The following is a 15,526-nucleotide window of genomic DNA, read 5'->3' as shown; positions in this document are numbered from 1 at the left end:
AATTCAAATTAATAAATTACATTATAAATCTATTCAAATTAAATGTTTTTTTTTTACTGTAAAAAAAATGCAAGCTTAATGAGTAGAGGAGAAACATAAAAAACATAAAAAAAACATAAAAATCGTATCTTATCATTTGGTAGACTGGTTGCATATTTTATGATCATAAAGTGCATAAAGACATTTGTTTGCACTACAGTGATTAGAGCTTAGAGATTAGAGATTAGAGTGATTAGAGATATTTAGGACCTTTACATTTTTTGATGTAAAATGAATACTTATATTTTATTTTATTTATTGTTTGAGGATTATATATAGACAATATGCTCATGCTCATTAACATGTGCGAGATTCATCCCACTATATTTATATATTGCTCCCTGAAAGAAGATACCAAGCAGACAGTTTCAGACTAAAACATTCAAATGAAATAAATGATGTACGGTTTTCTATTTGTACAGTGGGGTATTTCCATAAAAAATGCTAAACATAGTCCTTCTGATGATTCAAGAATAATAATAAAAAAGGCAACACTGGATGGACATTTTGCTCCTCCTGTGGTTTTGAAATAGAAAGACAATTAAAATGACTTACAGATATCTCTTATTAAAACAACGGCCTATACCTCCTGCCTTTACACCTTACTCTATATGGAATGATATTTCTCATGGAAACCATCTGTTAAAACCCTGAATGATGCTTGAACCAGTTTGGCTAGATAAAAATAATTTTATACAATATATATGTACATTTTTTACAAAAAAAGCAGCAAGTATTAACATGCTACACACATTTCCATTTGGACAAGAAACACATAAACACTGAATAGCTGCACACCGGTACTAGCACAAAAGACAAGATGTCAATCAATACAACAAACGGGCAAAAATCAAATGTGTAACACAGACTGATGGTAAAACACTTTTATTATTCAGCCATATCTAAATTTTGCCTGTCATTTCAAACTGATAAACAAACTAATCGAGCCTGATCAGTGGCTTATCAATACAATACAATCAAGTGAATTGTCCTGTTATATCCCTGCTGAAAAGATCAGCTTTGCTGGGCACTACCGCGTGTTGTCTTTAGGATGCTGGTGTGCTGATGCCAGTTTTCTTAAAATAAAGATTCTGTCACTCTTATGTACAAATGAACCAGATGTTCTATCCTTGAAGCTTAAAGTCAGTTTAAGGTCTATTAAATGTGTTTTTCACACCACAGAAGATGTGTTGTTAACTACCCAGTCAAATCTGAATGCTAAAAAAAGCCTGAAGTAAAATGAGGTATAAAAAAAATGTTGAAAAAATTTGCCGTCATCTCTGCTCTCAAACACTGGGGGCGTGTCCACGTGCAACGCTGAAACCACGCCCACTAAGGGCAAAGCCGCCGTCTCTCTCAACTGTCTTCCTCAAGCAGCTTGATTTAAATAAGGAGATCACGCTTAGCTGTTTTGTAAATTATAGCAACCACGTAACGTGAGGAGGCATAGCTAGATAGCAATCTGTGGTATCTAACGGTAACGGAATCACCGGTGCTCTGTGGCTCCATTGCGTCACCGAGCTCTGATTTAAACCCGCCCAATAAATCCTGATCACGAAGATGGTGAAAAACTGTTTAGCGGTATTAACTCGTAACTCCACCACTGACTATTATATAGTTCAGTCTTTGCAACACGATTCAGCAATGCATTTTTAACATTTATAATGTGTTTGCAAACAATTCTAAAAACTGACTTTTAGATTTTAAGGCTTTTTTCAAGTTTATGTAGTATCAATAGTATATTTCTAGCATATTACATTTAACTCTAAAGCAACACATCACACAATTAGTCAAATCATACATTTTTTGCCCCAAACCACATTTTGGTAAATAAATACAAACTCTACATTTAAAAATGCTGAATACCTTTTCCTACATATACTAACTGTATCAAACACTGCAAACCTGATTCAAAATCGTCATTTTAAAGCGTTGAAGGTGTTCTTTCTTGCCAACATCAAAAACAGAATTACTTATTAGAAAAGTCACAATTTCTCTGCACAATTTCACAGCAGAAATCAGCTTTCATAGGTTTCATATGAGTAAGGGAAAAGCAAACAAACATAAAAGATGCACAATCCAGCATACATACTTACTCCTCTCCTCTACATCCTTTTGTCTCTTTATCTGATCCAACTATTTCTCTCCCTCTGCCAGACATTTTTTCTCTCAGATACTCTGTGTTGTTTTGCATCCACAAACCAATTCAAACCTTCAACGTGCCTGGAATCAGCTATTTCTAAATATTGTAGTGATGCGAAGTTAAAATGCATATCAGCTGTTAAGATATTTTATATAGTGAAATTTTTTCGATCTCAGTTTTTTGAGCTGCTGTTGTTGCAGAGATAGAATCACAAGTTGTTTATCATACGAAAATGGATTCTAAATAAATGTTATTTTTGTTATGTAATTCAGAGTAATTATGTTGTTTTTGCCCCGACTGACATTCACTGTATGGAGAAAAACAGTACTTAAAATAAAATATTTTTTTGTATTCTGCTCAAGGACGTGATGGTGGATGAAATGATGACAGGACTGTAATATTTAGGCAATCCTCTGAACCAGAAGCTTTCCTTTGGTAAACCACTGACCAGCAAAAATCAGCATAAACCAGCAGATCTTTTCAGCAGGGTTTGCAGACATCTGTGTCTTTGTTTTCATTTTTATTTTTTGTGCCATTCTCCTAATTCTCCTCCCAAACAAACACACACTCACGATGGTAAACAGTCGTTATATGAGGTGCATGATTATTATCCCTGTTTTGAGTGAAGACACGCATGTAGACATCCACAAAAAATGCATGTCCTTCCAGAGTCCATGGCTGTGAGGCATGAGGTGATGCTGACGGCAGGACACCATCAGACCCCCTCATGTCCCGTTCGACCCCTCCACGGGCAGCAGCTGGGTGGTGTTAGACATTTCGGACGGATGCGCCAGGTAGTCCGGTGAGCAAAGGGTTTGGCTGTTTTCTTGCAGAGGCCACATTTCCTGCCACGTAAAGGAAGGCAGATGAGGCGGGTGGCTGCTGAGGAGCGGTCTTCGCTGTCTGTAGTTGGACCACACCTGCAGCAGTGTCTCTTTGAAGGGCCGCGTGGTCAGCGTGTACAAGATGGGGTTAAGAGCGCTGTTGATGGGCAGAATGAAGATAACAACCCATGAGCTGATGGTTCCTGCAGAGAGTAATGGGGGGAAAATTATGCATTGAGAGTTGGAATACCATGTCATTTTTGCTGATTGCTTTTCTTTTAAAAATCATTTTGGACCTCTCAACTGCCCGTTAATTATCTCTAGAAATATTCCAACAGAGGATGGGAACAAAAACTACAGTCTTTTAGTGAAATGTCCTAGAAAAATATAGTTTGGGTTCAGACATCATAATGAAGCACAGTGTCATTTTCCTAGCCATTGCTGAATATTATGCGGATAGAAAGAGCATTCAATGGGTCTCGTTCACTGCACAAACAGATATGGATTTGTGCACGAAATCTATGTATGAATGATTTCACAAACAAATCACGATTCAAATGCTAAAAAAATCTATTCCAAATGTATAAATATATGAATAATTCATGAAATTGTTAGAGCGAGATAATTTTTTTTAAAAAGGTTTTTGAAAATATACTGAAAGCACAGCTTAACCCAAAATTACAATTTTATCATTGTTTACTCTCAAAACCTGTATGACCTTCTTTCTTTACTGACACACAAAAGGTGATTTGAACATTTTATTCTGCATCCTTAATCCTACCTAATACCTAAACTTAACAACTACCTTACTAACCACTAATAAGCAGCAAATTAGGAAGTTATTGAGGAAAAAAAGTCATTGTTAAATGTGAATAATTGTTCCCTATTTTAAAGTGTTACATTTTTTAGAAAAAGCCCACATGACTAGTCTTTAAAAGCCAAGTCATTTTTTTCAGTGAATCAGTTTGCAAAATCTGACTCAATCCAGTTTCAGCAGGTAGCTGCTCACTGGAAGGAAAGATCATTAATAAATGACAACTTTTGCAGTTTCCTGAGCAAAGCTGTAAGTCATAACTTTGGATGACTTGGAATACGGTGTTTTATGGTGCTTTTGTGCCATATTTGAAACTTAAAAGCTCTAGTCCTCATTTATTGCAATGAAATACACCGTCTGTACATGAGTGAGAGTACTAACTAGCTAGAATTCCTAAGGAGTAAAAAGTAAAACTCTTCATATTATATTAACATTTAGTCTATTTTAACCGTTTCACTAGACACTGAAATAAAACAGAATGATAAATTACTGTAGCTGATAAAAACATTATTTCAGCTCAAAATTAGACTTATCTTGAAGAAACCTATGGCCCTCAGACTTTAAATGGCCCGTAATGCACTTACCAGGGATTTCGACTTCCATCAGTGAAAGAATTTTGAGTATGAAAATAGGAATCCAGCAGAGCGAATCGGTGATGACAATGGAGAAGAAGCGTTTGGCAATGGTCAGCTCTTTCTTAATGTGGTTGCTGTATTTGGTCGTCTGAGTTCCTGTTCTCTGGATATTGTAAAACATGCTTCCATAAGACAGCACGATGATGAGGAAGGCCACCAGATTGAGACCTGTTTGGAAACAGGATATGTATTTGACGTGATATATAACGGTGAAAAGCATTCATCAATGCAGACCTCAACGGTTGAGATGACCTCAATACAAAACATAAGCACCACAACAGTGCACTTTAAATACCTTTCAGGTCAAAAAAGATTAAGATTATTGTTGAGATGATTGGTCTTGCTTGAAGCCACCGCATTTTTTCGGTGCTCTGTTAATAATGCCAGTGCCCTTAGTTCTCTTTTCCAATCTAAACCTAGACCCTGGGATGTGACCTCTATCGCACAAACAAATTGAGCATTCACAGAGGGAACAATTTCTTAACCAGGAACAAAATAACTCTGTAAGGACTGCTGTAAGGACAGGAAAGCTAGCAAACAAAAGTAAGCTTTAATAGAGGAAATTATGATGTCTCAAATGTCTTAAAAACTGAGTGCAGCATTGACAGACCACTTTTTCATCTGTCTCTGTTCTAGATGTGCGTTTTGTCTATTGATCTTCTCCATAGGGAATCAGAACCTAACCAATCAGTTCTGATATGAATGGCAACACTACTGAAAGAAATTTCTATAATTTAAAAGGCAAAAAGATTTTTGGTAACAATTTATTTTATGGTTATACCTATTACTTGCTTATTACTATGCATATTATTAGAACATTAGCCATTTTTAGTGCTAACTAAGCACATATTAATGCCTTATGACTATATGACCTTATTCTACATCCCTAATCCTAACCAATACCTAATCTTAACAACAAGCAGCAAGTGTTACCTATTCTAAAGTGTTACCAAACTGTTTTCTTTTCTGTTTTATTCAACAAACAATCCAGTTTCAAAAAAAGCAGCATAACTGTTTTCATCACTGACAATAATGCAAAATGTTTCTTGAGCAATAAGTCAGAATATTAGAATGTTTTCTGAAGTAAATATAAAATAAATATCACACACACACACAGCTGAGGGATTATGACAACAGTTTTGAAATGTTAAAATGACTCTGAATGGTGGCTTCAATAAATGCACATACCATTACCTCAGAGCTTATGGTAGATCTTTCATAAATGATTTATAGAGAACATTAAAAATATATTTCTCTATGGAGGAAATGACTGGGATTTTTAAGGCCAGAACCCAGCTATTGTGCGCTATCATCTAATAGAACATCTTTTGAACACAAAGAGATTTTTCACATACCCAGAAAGATCACAATGGAGTAGATTTGTGCTCCGAGAGTCTCTGGCTGTTCAGAATGCAAAGGAAAACACACGCCATTGGTTCCATAGAAGTTTCTGAAAACTCCTTTACAGACGAGAGGCAGAAAGGCAATGACAAAGCCCAAGATCCAGATGACCACCAAAATAGTAACAGTGCGTCTGCGGCCGGGGGTCAGGTACCGGAACGGGTAGACGATGCAGATGTATTTCTCCAGGGTCAGGTAGGTGAGAAGCAGAACTGACACCTCGGTTGAGAGCATGGCTAGAGATCCAATCACCTGACAGGGTACACTGTCCATCCAGGCCTGAGCGTGACGATTATACTCGCCCCGAAACTTTAGGTCATACAAGCCTATCATGAAGAGGTAGACACCCATCAGACCGTCTGCACCTGTTTAGCAGAGAAAGAGCTTGTAAACTGGACAAATGTAGATGAGTTCAGCGCATCATTTTAGATGTTACACGCGATAAATATGTTATAGTTATTTTAAATATAGTTGAAGATGTTAGAACTTCAAATGTAGAAAACCTTCAGTCTTATTTAAGTATTTTCGCTGCACAGCTCGCTTCAACTATGTATAGGAAAAAACTCTTGATGAAAACTGACAGCAGGCTGAAAATCAAAAAGCCTTTATTACCAGCCACTTTCCTCATCTGACCCATTTCCCCCCTGCAGGTGCCCCAAAATTGAGAGCATTTCTCACCCATAGACTTTTAACCGAAAAACTTTACCCATGACTAACACAGCCACAGACAACAATATTGAGCAATTTAGGCACGATCAGCTGCTGGGTAATTGTGAAGCATTTAAAACATGGTGTAAGACTCAGCATGAGCTTTCCATGCCTGAGGCAGATGGTGGATCAATATGATATACAAAGTGTTACAAATATACATTTTACAGGAACAGCTCAGTGGGTAAGTTATAGTTAAGTTTCTCGAGAAATGTTTTAATAGACCCATTTCATATGATAGACACATGTACTATAAACGATTGATTTTTCTTCCAAAAATTATTGGGGTATGAATATCTTCGTTTTCTATGAAGATATTTTGCACATTCCCTACTGTAAAAACATCAGAACTTAATTTCTGATTAGTAATATGCATAGTTAAGGACTTTTAAAGGGGATTTCTTTTTTTTGCACCCTCAAATTCCAGATTTTTAAAAGTTGTATTTATACTAATATCATATCCTTATTCAATGGAAAGCTTATTTATTCAGTTGATATAATAATATAACCCACTTTACCTGTTTTTCATTCTTATTCATAAAAAACTGGTTAACGTGTGCATCATGTTAGCAAGTGAAATGTAAACGTAAAAACAAACTGTAAATGTACCTACATCTAAGTGTGAAATCTAAACTTCAAAGAGGACTCTCTAAGCCATTGATTTCCATGTATTCTGAATGAGCTTCCATTCATCTGAATTGCTCCCGGCAGTGCTCTCCGGAGCATACAGATGCCCAGTGCACAACTTTGATTTCCCCCTTCCTCAGCCCATATCAAAGAGCAGAAATCAAAGGACTGCTTTCCGTTTCATAGGTTGCTGCTTCTATTGGGAGCAGGCTAAAGTGTGTACAACATGAATTAGGAAAAGTGTTACACAAACATCATTTTCTTTGTGCAGCGATGGTTAGTTTACAGGAAGTGGTGAATTTCATGCGATAAAATGCATAAAAAATGGCTGCACTTCAGTCAAGCGTGAACAGTGTCAGGTAAACACAGGCTCTGAATGACGCTGGCCAGCTATGAGCTGCCTTCAGGCTATCAGTCTGTTTCTCCAGAAGGCACCATTGCCTTGCCGAACTAGGACAACTTCCACGACTGCAATCATTTTTTTCCCCCTCTCATTCTAGCGTAAAAGCTTCTGGTTAAAGCACACAAAGCATTTTTAAATATATTCACGACAGGTTAAATAATACTGTATTTTGAGCAATGCTAGAGGTAGAGAAATACAACAACAAAGAATGCGCAGAAAGTTGCATGCGACTAATTGTGTGTAAAATTGCTTTGGCCACAAGGGGATGATCTCCAACACAGCATACAGCGCTCCCCGAATTAATTCCGACACGCTTAGTATCACTTTTAAATACCTCTAGATGCAAAAATCATCTTACAGCATAAAGAGATGATGCACATGGCATGGAGCTTGTTTTCAGAGCGAATGTAGGATCGCATGCAGATCACAAAGATGTTGCCGAAGCATGTCGTTGCCGAGACAACCCAGACGAAGACGCGCAGCACGATGTTGGCCAAAAGGTCCTCGAAAGATGAGATGCCGTCGGTATTGGGCTTGCAGCTGCGGACGTGAGGCGCATAGCCACAATACTGAAACTTTTTGAAGTAGCTGAAAAAAAGGATGAAGCACAAAAGAAAAACATAATCAGATCATCGTCGTGTTTGATATGCCTAAAAACAAAAAGATTATTGATTATTGATACACTGATTTGTTTGTTTATAGATTATTTAATGTATCTATATCTGTTAATATTGGCTCGTGCATTAAGTTACTAATATTAACACGTGTTGAGATTAACATTATAGATTAATAAAGCATTGTTAGTTCATGCTAACGTTTAAAGATGAAAACGTACTGGAAAGTGTTACCAAATAAGCAACAGATTTGTGAACAGTTCTTCTCTTTTTCAAAACACTCTTCTCTCCTTCTTTGCAATGCAATTAAAATATCCTTATGCTCAATAATATTTTAATTTTGCGTTTATAAGCTGATCAATATTTATTATTAGAAGTGTATTTGAAAAGAAAATGCTTATATTATAATACTGAGTTAAAAAGATACATACAGAAAATAGTGAATAAGTGAATATTTTACAGATACTTTTTCAATTAATTTTAATAAATCACTGAATTGCACACACAACATGTAATCATTATTTTCTAAAAGTAAATGGGTCTATCTATCATTTAACATAGCTATCATCTATCAATCTTTATTAAAATAACACTAATTTCACTAATGCTTTGTCAACGAAAAAAGCACACTCTTAGTCTCTACCTGAGAGGAAATATTGTAAATTGCTTTTTTCATAGAGTGTTCTTATTTTTCATAGTGTGAATTATATACTGCAAGACATGCAAAGCAGAAAGACACAATATTGGGTCTTCAAGTATCCGAAAAGATTGAAAAGGGAATTGTATACACTCCAGTATTGTTTCCAGACACCCTTATTTATTGTTTTTTTTGTTTGCGTTTTGATGTTTTCAGGTGAATATTTACAATTACTATACCAGGTCATGGAGAAAAACTATTGCCATCAATAATTAATAAAATATAAATTATTGTAGTCAATTTTTGGAATGAGAACTACCTTTATCTTTTTTAAATGAGGATTTTCCAGAGAGAAAACATTACAAATTGTCTGCATTTGGTCTGCTGTCATTTGGTTTATGTTTTAAAGTACAAATAATTGTAGATATTTCAGCTGTCAGGCAATATCTCAAACATCAATCTCAACACTTCATTATTCAACATAAAAAATATATATATATTATTCTCAATGGGCTTCAAACAGAGATTTGAATTCAGTTTCAGAAACTGAGCAAGCAGAAGTGTTTCGTTATCAAAACTTTCAAAAAGAAGCACTCACATGTGAGTCAGGTTCTTGAGAGGTTCAAACATTTTTCTGTGAATGTTCCCAATTTCGATTCCCTCAATGCTCCTGTGACACAAAAAGCTTTCTCTCAGGGGTCGCTCTTTAGAAAACCACCATCATTAGCATTTCAGTATTCACTTTACAATGCGTTAGCCCTCTTTTCCCTTTTCCTTATCTTACAAATATGCAGTTTTGTGCCCAAGATGCTCTCTGAAAGTCTTTGAAGTATGACCTAAAAGCAGATTGTTTTCCGTCTGTGGAGCAGTGGAGAAGACAATGTTCACGGCGTGAAAGTTTGGGTAGGACCATTGTGCTGCGCTGAACATTACTGAAATTACAAGCTATTTCTGTGGTGTCTTGTGTGAATTTGTGTGGTATAAAAAAACTATTCACAATATTTAATGTGGAAAGTTTACAATATGGATAACAACGTCTTTAAAACATACTTCTTACCGATTACATTATTTCAGCTTCTGGAAATTATGAAGAGACTTACAGTGACTTTAACTTATGCAGCTTGTCAAAGTGATCCACACGCAGATCCGTGATAGGGTTATATGAAATATTCCTGCAGACAAATAGGAGGCAAAATATATCACTAATGTCAAAGTTATGAGCAGCGCAGAGGCACTTTGTCTGTGAATGTTAATAACATAATAACATAACTGACAGTATAGAAATGAAAACACATTTTATCAAATATATGAAATATAAAACCCTCATAATAGTACATAAAGGTGTATCATGCATAAAGGTGATGACAAACTGTCTGATTTGTTGTAGCCAACAAAACTATAAAAAATATACTTTTTATTGTATTATTTCGTTTATTATTTCTGAAAGGATGAAAAAAATAATAATTGAAAAAGCTAGATTTTCCGCATCTACTGCATAATCTTCACTGTCATTCTTACATGCTGCTCAATACACAGGGCTCAAGTCTGATTAATATCATACAATATCAAAAATCATAAAAACAATATCAAAAACTGATAAGACTTTACAATATGAGTGCATTGTTATGCATCAATTCATTCTTTACTAATGCACAGATAATCAAGCCTTATCGCAGCCTTATCAAGCATGACCTTTTCAATGTAATTACATATTACATGCATTATTAGTTAATACTGTATGTTATTAAGGAAAGAATACATGATGACACATTTAATTAATAGCAATTGATGTATCACTTAATCTATTAATCATATAGGCTCTTTATTAGTTGCTGATGTAGTAATCATTAATAAATGGCTTCATTCTTCCTTTGACTCATAACTATCTGTGCATTAGTTAAGAATGAATTAATGATTATTAGTGCACCTGTATTATAAAGTGTTACCAAAACTAGAGCTCAGTTATTAATAGGTTTATTCCATGAGTCTTTAACCTGGAAACGAACTGTAACACAGTCATATTAGGCTAAAAATAAACCCCAGCACGTGCCCCCTGAAATACAGCCATTAGAAGCAGTTTGGGTTTTTTTGCAATGCGCATCTTAATGGAAGACTCACAGCTGAAGCAGGTCTCTGAGATTGATGAAAAGATCAGGAGGGATTGCTTCGATTCTGTTACTGGACAAATCCCTACGGAGAGAGAAAATATTCATGCCTTTTGCCTTTCAAACAGGCATCTGTTGACAGAAGTGATGAGCAAGGCAGTCTGATGCCAAACACTTTGATGACTGATGCCCCGTAACTGGTCGAGCTGAGTAGCAGTAAGACCAAACCAGACTTTGAAATTGATCCACGCAAGAAGGATTTATTTTTATTTTATTTACATATTTTTTTTTTTTTTTGCTTAGCTTCTCAAAAATAGAACAGAAATGGGTCACGACTAAACTCCAGAGAACACTTTGTGGTGATTATTTTGGCAAACATTTAAAATTGGAATGGGAATGCCTGAGAACTTACAGCTCGCCCAGTTTACGAAGCAGAGAGAAAGCCTGCTCGTGGATGTAACTAATGCGGTTCCGCTGGAGGACCCTACAAAAAACAAAAACAAACAAACATTTATCCTGATGGACAGAAACACGTTGACTGTTTCAGAAGAGTGCAGTAAAAACCAAGGGGTGGAAAAAGTACTTGTATACTTATATTCAAATGAGCAGAAAAAGAGAAAATAAAAACATACGAGGGGGATCTTGTCTTGTCATATCGAATCATTGTATCAATGCGAAGTGAAATAAACTGTATAAAATATATTGCCACACAGTCATCATTTATAAAAGATTGGTTAAAGGGGTTAAAGGAAAAAAAAAGGCACAGATCAAAAACATCTATCTGGTGTATATAACATCAAATAAATGCAGCACAGAGAAACAAAGCGTACAGCACTTAAAGGGATACTCCATCCTTTACACTTTCATGTTATCCTAGATGTATGACTTTCATTCTTCACGTGAACAAAATGAAAGGTTTAAGGTAAAGATAACTGAAACAATTATATGTATATAAGTTTCATCACTGATTTTATTTGTGATCAGTCTTGTGCATTCAGCTAACATACACATCTCAATTTGATTACTTGAGTAGCAAGTATGTTTTTTTTTAAACTGACTGTTGTCAGTTAAATTTGCACTTCAGTAAAGTAGCCCAAAATAACACTTAAATACAGTAATCAGGTAAAATTACTAAAAGTATTTCACACCTGTTGAAATATGGTATTGTACACAACAATGAAATGTCCATTACTATGAGAACAAAAACAGAAAAATTTCTATCTGACCTCTAATCAACAGAGTCACTCTTGCATATAATCAGTGAAATTATAATAATTAGAGCAATATAGCATTACATTCATAACGGAAGTCCTCTCTTTTAATGTGTAAATGTTTCCATGTTCCTTGAAATAAGTTCCAAAATGAACTGCTTTCTCTAAAAATATGTAGACCTATTTTTTTGCAAAAAGGTCCTCAGCTATGCACATAGGTTACAACTAACCTAAAAGCCCCCTTTAAATATAGGTATGTGAAACAATAATAACATTATGATTTTTTTGTATTGCAATAAATTATATGCTAATAAAAAATTGTTCATCTGGCATATTTATAACCATTGGTGGGGAAAAGCATAGAAAAGAGAAACCGGAAAAAAATTGAGCATTAGATTCAATTTATCCTAGGTCTCAGAAAATATTTTTACTGTTAGCATGTAACATTTACATATATCAATCCATGATTCATCTCCAGATACTTTAGCCCTAATATATGTAGATGGATTGTGGATTAAATATACTGTATGTAAATGTCTGTGAATGTTAGATTTGGTTAGGTCAGTATTTTTGTAAATATTGGAATACATTTGCAATGCACAGTGGGGTCATCAACAGGAAGAAGAAGAAGAAGAAGAAGAAGAAGAAGAAGAAGAAGAAGAAGAAGAAGAAGAAGAAGAAGAAGAAGAAGGTGGTTTTGTACAGCTTTTACAGAGGGGTAAGAATACTCACAGCACTGTTAACATGTTACAGGACCTGAAGGTCACATTTCCTACAGTTTCCATCTTGTTTCCCTCAATGTCTCTGCAAACAGAAATAGAAACAACTGGGTGTATTGAAAATGTAGTTGGAAAAGATCATATCATTTCTACTTATTGATTACCATCAGATTACTAGAAATGCAAATCATTTTATATTAAAACAAAGTGTAAATATAGATTTATTCACACTTTTGCTGTTGTTGTTGTTGTTGTTGGTAATGTATGCTTTAGAGTGCTTTTTAAAAGCTCCAACCATGGAATGGCACGCATTCAAACTTACAGCCAATTTAATCGTGGCATCTCCAGGCAAATGTCATCCAGCTTTGTGAGAGCATTGTTCAACAACACTCTGAAACGCAGAAGCTTTATAAGACAAAGAACCAGTGCAACAGATTTTGAAAATAAATAAATAAATGAATACAAAGAAGGTTTAGAGGATAGCTCCTATGCATTGGTTAAATATATAAGATTTACATTTGAAAGACAGAAGATGAGTCACCAAAATAGCAACAGGCTGAAACTCACAGAAGCACAAGGGAGCGCAAACCAGAGAAGGTCAAAGAGGAGATGTGATGAATATTGTTGTTCTCCAGAATCCTTCAGGACAAAAAAAAAGGAGAAGCTCATTAAAAACACTGAAGCTTCAAGAACTGAAGTGCTTTGACCAGTATTTGTTCTGCGGAAACTAATACTTATTTATGCATAAGGGTTATGAACCACAATTCAATGGCATTCCATTAAAAGTGTGATGGAAGTTCAATCACTCGTGTTTCTTTAAAGCAGATCCTCAGTGACTGAAACCTCTCTTCATTTAGCTGACATGGGAGAATGACAAGAAATACTTACAGCCATTCTAGTTTGTGCAAATCCTGGAACACGTCGGGAAGCAGGGTGGTGATTCGATTATAACTGAGATACCTGAGAAAATTAGACATTACAGCTGTCTGCGTGTAGTCAAAAGCATTTAAAAAGCATTTCGCCTAAAGAAAAAAAGCGAACTGAAATATCTATCGTTCACTGCGAGCCCGTTCGTCACTCTTACAAAATGAGGCTGATGAAAGTTTCACCAGCTTTTAAAAGACAATAGAGACGTCTGCTGACTCACAGTCTCGTCAGATTGTAAAGGCCTCTGAAAGCATGCGGGTGCACTGCTTTAATTCGGTTGTGCTGGAGATACCTGAAATAAATTACAGGAAGCATTAAAAAGCAGTAAAAGAAAAAGAAATAACACAAAATGTTAATGTATAATTATGTTCCCGAAGAGCAGAAGAGCTTTAAAAACAGTGCTGCTCTTGCTTTTTATACTGGCCTACATTTAAAAATGGGCCTTAGGTAGCACTTATTTATTTAGGTCACACTTTATTTTAAGGTCAAATTCTCACTATTTATAAAATATTCTTGACTAAGCAAAAACCTTAGAAAACGTATAAAAAGGAACAAAAAAGTACTTCGAACAGTCAGAGCAACAATATAAGGAAGAAAAAAAGGAATGAAGAAAGAAAAAAGGCACTAGTTACATTTTAGGTGTTAAAATATAGTTACATTCACTGTTCTATTGACTAGTCATTCTCTCCACATCTAAACCTTACTGCACAGCCAAAAACATTTTTTGTAGCCTATCCATATTGATATCCAACAACGATGTGATTAAACCTAAAAAAAAATCGAAAGCTTAGACCATTTTGAGCTCCACAAAAGATGCTCTGTAGCCTCTATTCCTGCTTTTATTTGTTTTATTCCTTTTCCTCCATTGCTCAGATTAAGTTTGTTTGTACAATGAAGCCTGTATCTGTCACTAGATCAAGAATAGTGTTTGAGCGAGGACAAAAGTTTGGGGCTGATTCTGTTTGAGTCAGCTGGCATTTCTGAACGCGAAACCAGATGACACTCACAACAAACAAGCATGTCAGATTAAGACATGCAAACACACTCGAAAAAAATCGACAGCTGAAGAAAAACACTGAGCCATTTTTGTCAGGCTAAAAAAAAAAGAACGCTATCAAGTGTGTTTGGCTCAGTTCCTGTGGAGAGCAGCGAGTGTTTTATTCCATAGGGATTGTTTAATCTCCCTCAACACCTCACACTTCTCACAACGATGGCAAACAAACAACGTTTTGTGAACATCTGCGATTAGCATTACAACATCCATGAAGTCTTATGACAAAGAGAAGATATGCTTAGTGAAGCAGAGAGGCTCTTACAGCTTTTGAAGGCTCTGGTACTTCAAGAACATGTCAGCATTTAGCTTCCTAAGCCGGTTCCTCTGCAGAGACCTGCAGCATGAACAAAAGAGACATTACCAAAGTGTTCAATACATCTCAAAAAAGAGTCAGCACACTTTACAGTGGCCATATGTTTCTAGATAGATAGATAGATTCATTATGCTACAGAAAACCAAGATTAGTTCCACCCACCATCATCTGATTGAGGAACTGATCTACTAAACAAACATATGGCATCAAAGCTAATTATAACTTACCAGACGGCACTTCAGCAAATTGGCATAAATATGAGATGAACATGGAAACAATGATATAATTACTTTAAACTGATATGGCCCTCTAACATAGACCTAATCCAGTTCCATATTCATAAACATAGGAA

The 15,526-nt window shown here is 35.6% G+C and overlaps 1 protein-coding gene across 1 annotated transcript in view; it reads right to left on the bottom strand.

The window, feature by feature from the left end:
* Positions 1-15,526, bottom strand: part of rxfp1 (relaxin family peptide receptor 1) — a 41,310-nt gene continuing 25,784 nt past the window's right edge. Inside the window, exons 5-18 of the mRNA XM_043256511.1 lie at positions 15,124-15,195; positions 14,028-14,099; positions 13,769-13,840; positions 13,448-13,519; positions 13,203-13,271; positions 12,894-12,965; positions 11,363-11,434; positions 10,964-11,035; positions 9,946-10,017; positions 9,444-9,515; positions 7,953-8,182; positions 5,811-6,221; positions 4,405-4,623; positions 1-3,209 (exon numbers count right to left, since the gene is read on the bottom strand). Of these exons, the coding sequence (XP_043112446.1) occupies positions 2,908-3,209; positions 4,405-4,623; positions 5,811-6,221; positions 7,953-8,182; positions 9,444-9,515; positions 9,946-10,017; positions 10,964-11,035; positions 11,363-11,434; positions 12,894-12,965; positions 13,203-13,271; positions 13,448-13,519; positions 13,769-13,840; positions 14,028-14,099; positions 15,124-15,195 (1,879 nt within the window). The 3' untranslated portion in view covers positions 1-2,907. The remainder of the gene's footprint in view (positions 3,210-4,404; positions 4,624-5,810; positions 6,222-7,952; positions 8,183-9,443; positions 9,516-9,945; positions 10,018-10,963; positions 11,036-11,362; positions 11,435-12,893; positions 12,966-13,202; positions 13,272-13,447; positions 13,520-13,768; positions 13,841-14,027; positions 14,100-15,123; positions 15,196-15,526) is intronic.

Source organism: Puntigrus tetrazona, chromosome 14 (genome assembly GCF_018831695.1).
Source record: "Puntigrus tetrazona isolate hp1 chromosome 14, ASM1883169v1, whole genome shotgun sequence".
Lineage (NCBI taxonomy): Eukaryota > Metazoa > Chordata > Actinopteri > Cypriniformes > Cyprinidae > Puntigrus > Puntigrus tetrazona.
The sequence above is the reverse complement of the archived record's forward strand: the minus strand, read 5'-3'. Positions and strand labels throughout refer to the sequence as shown.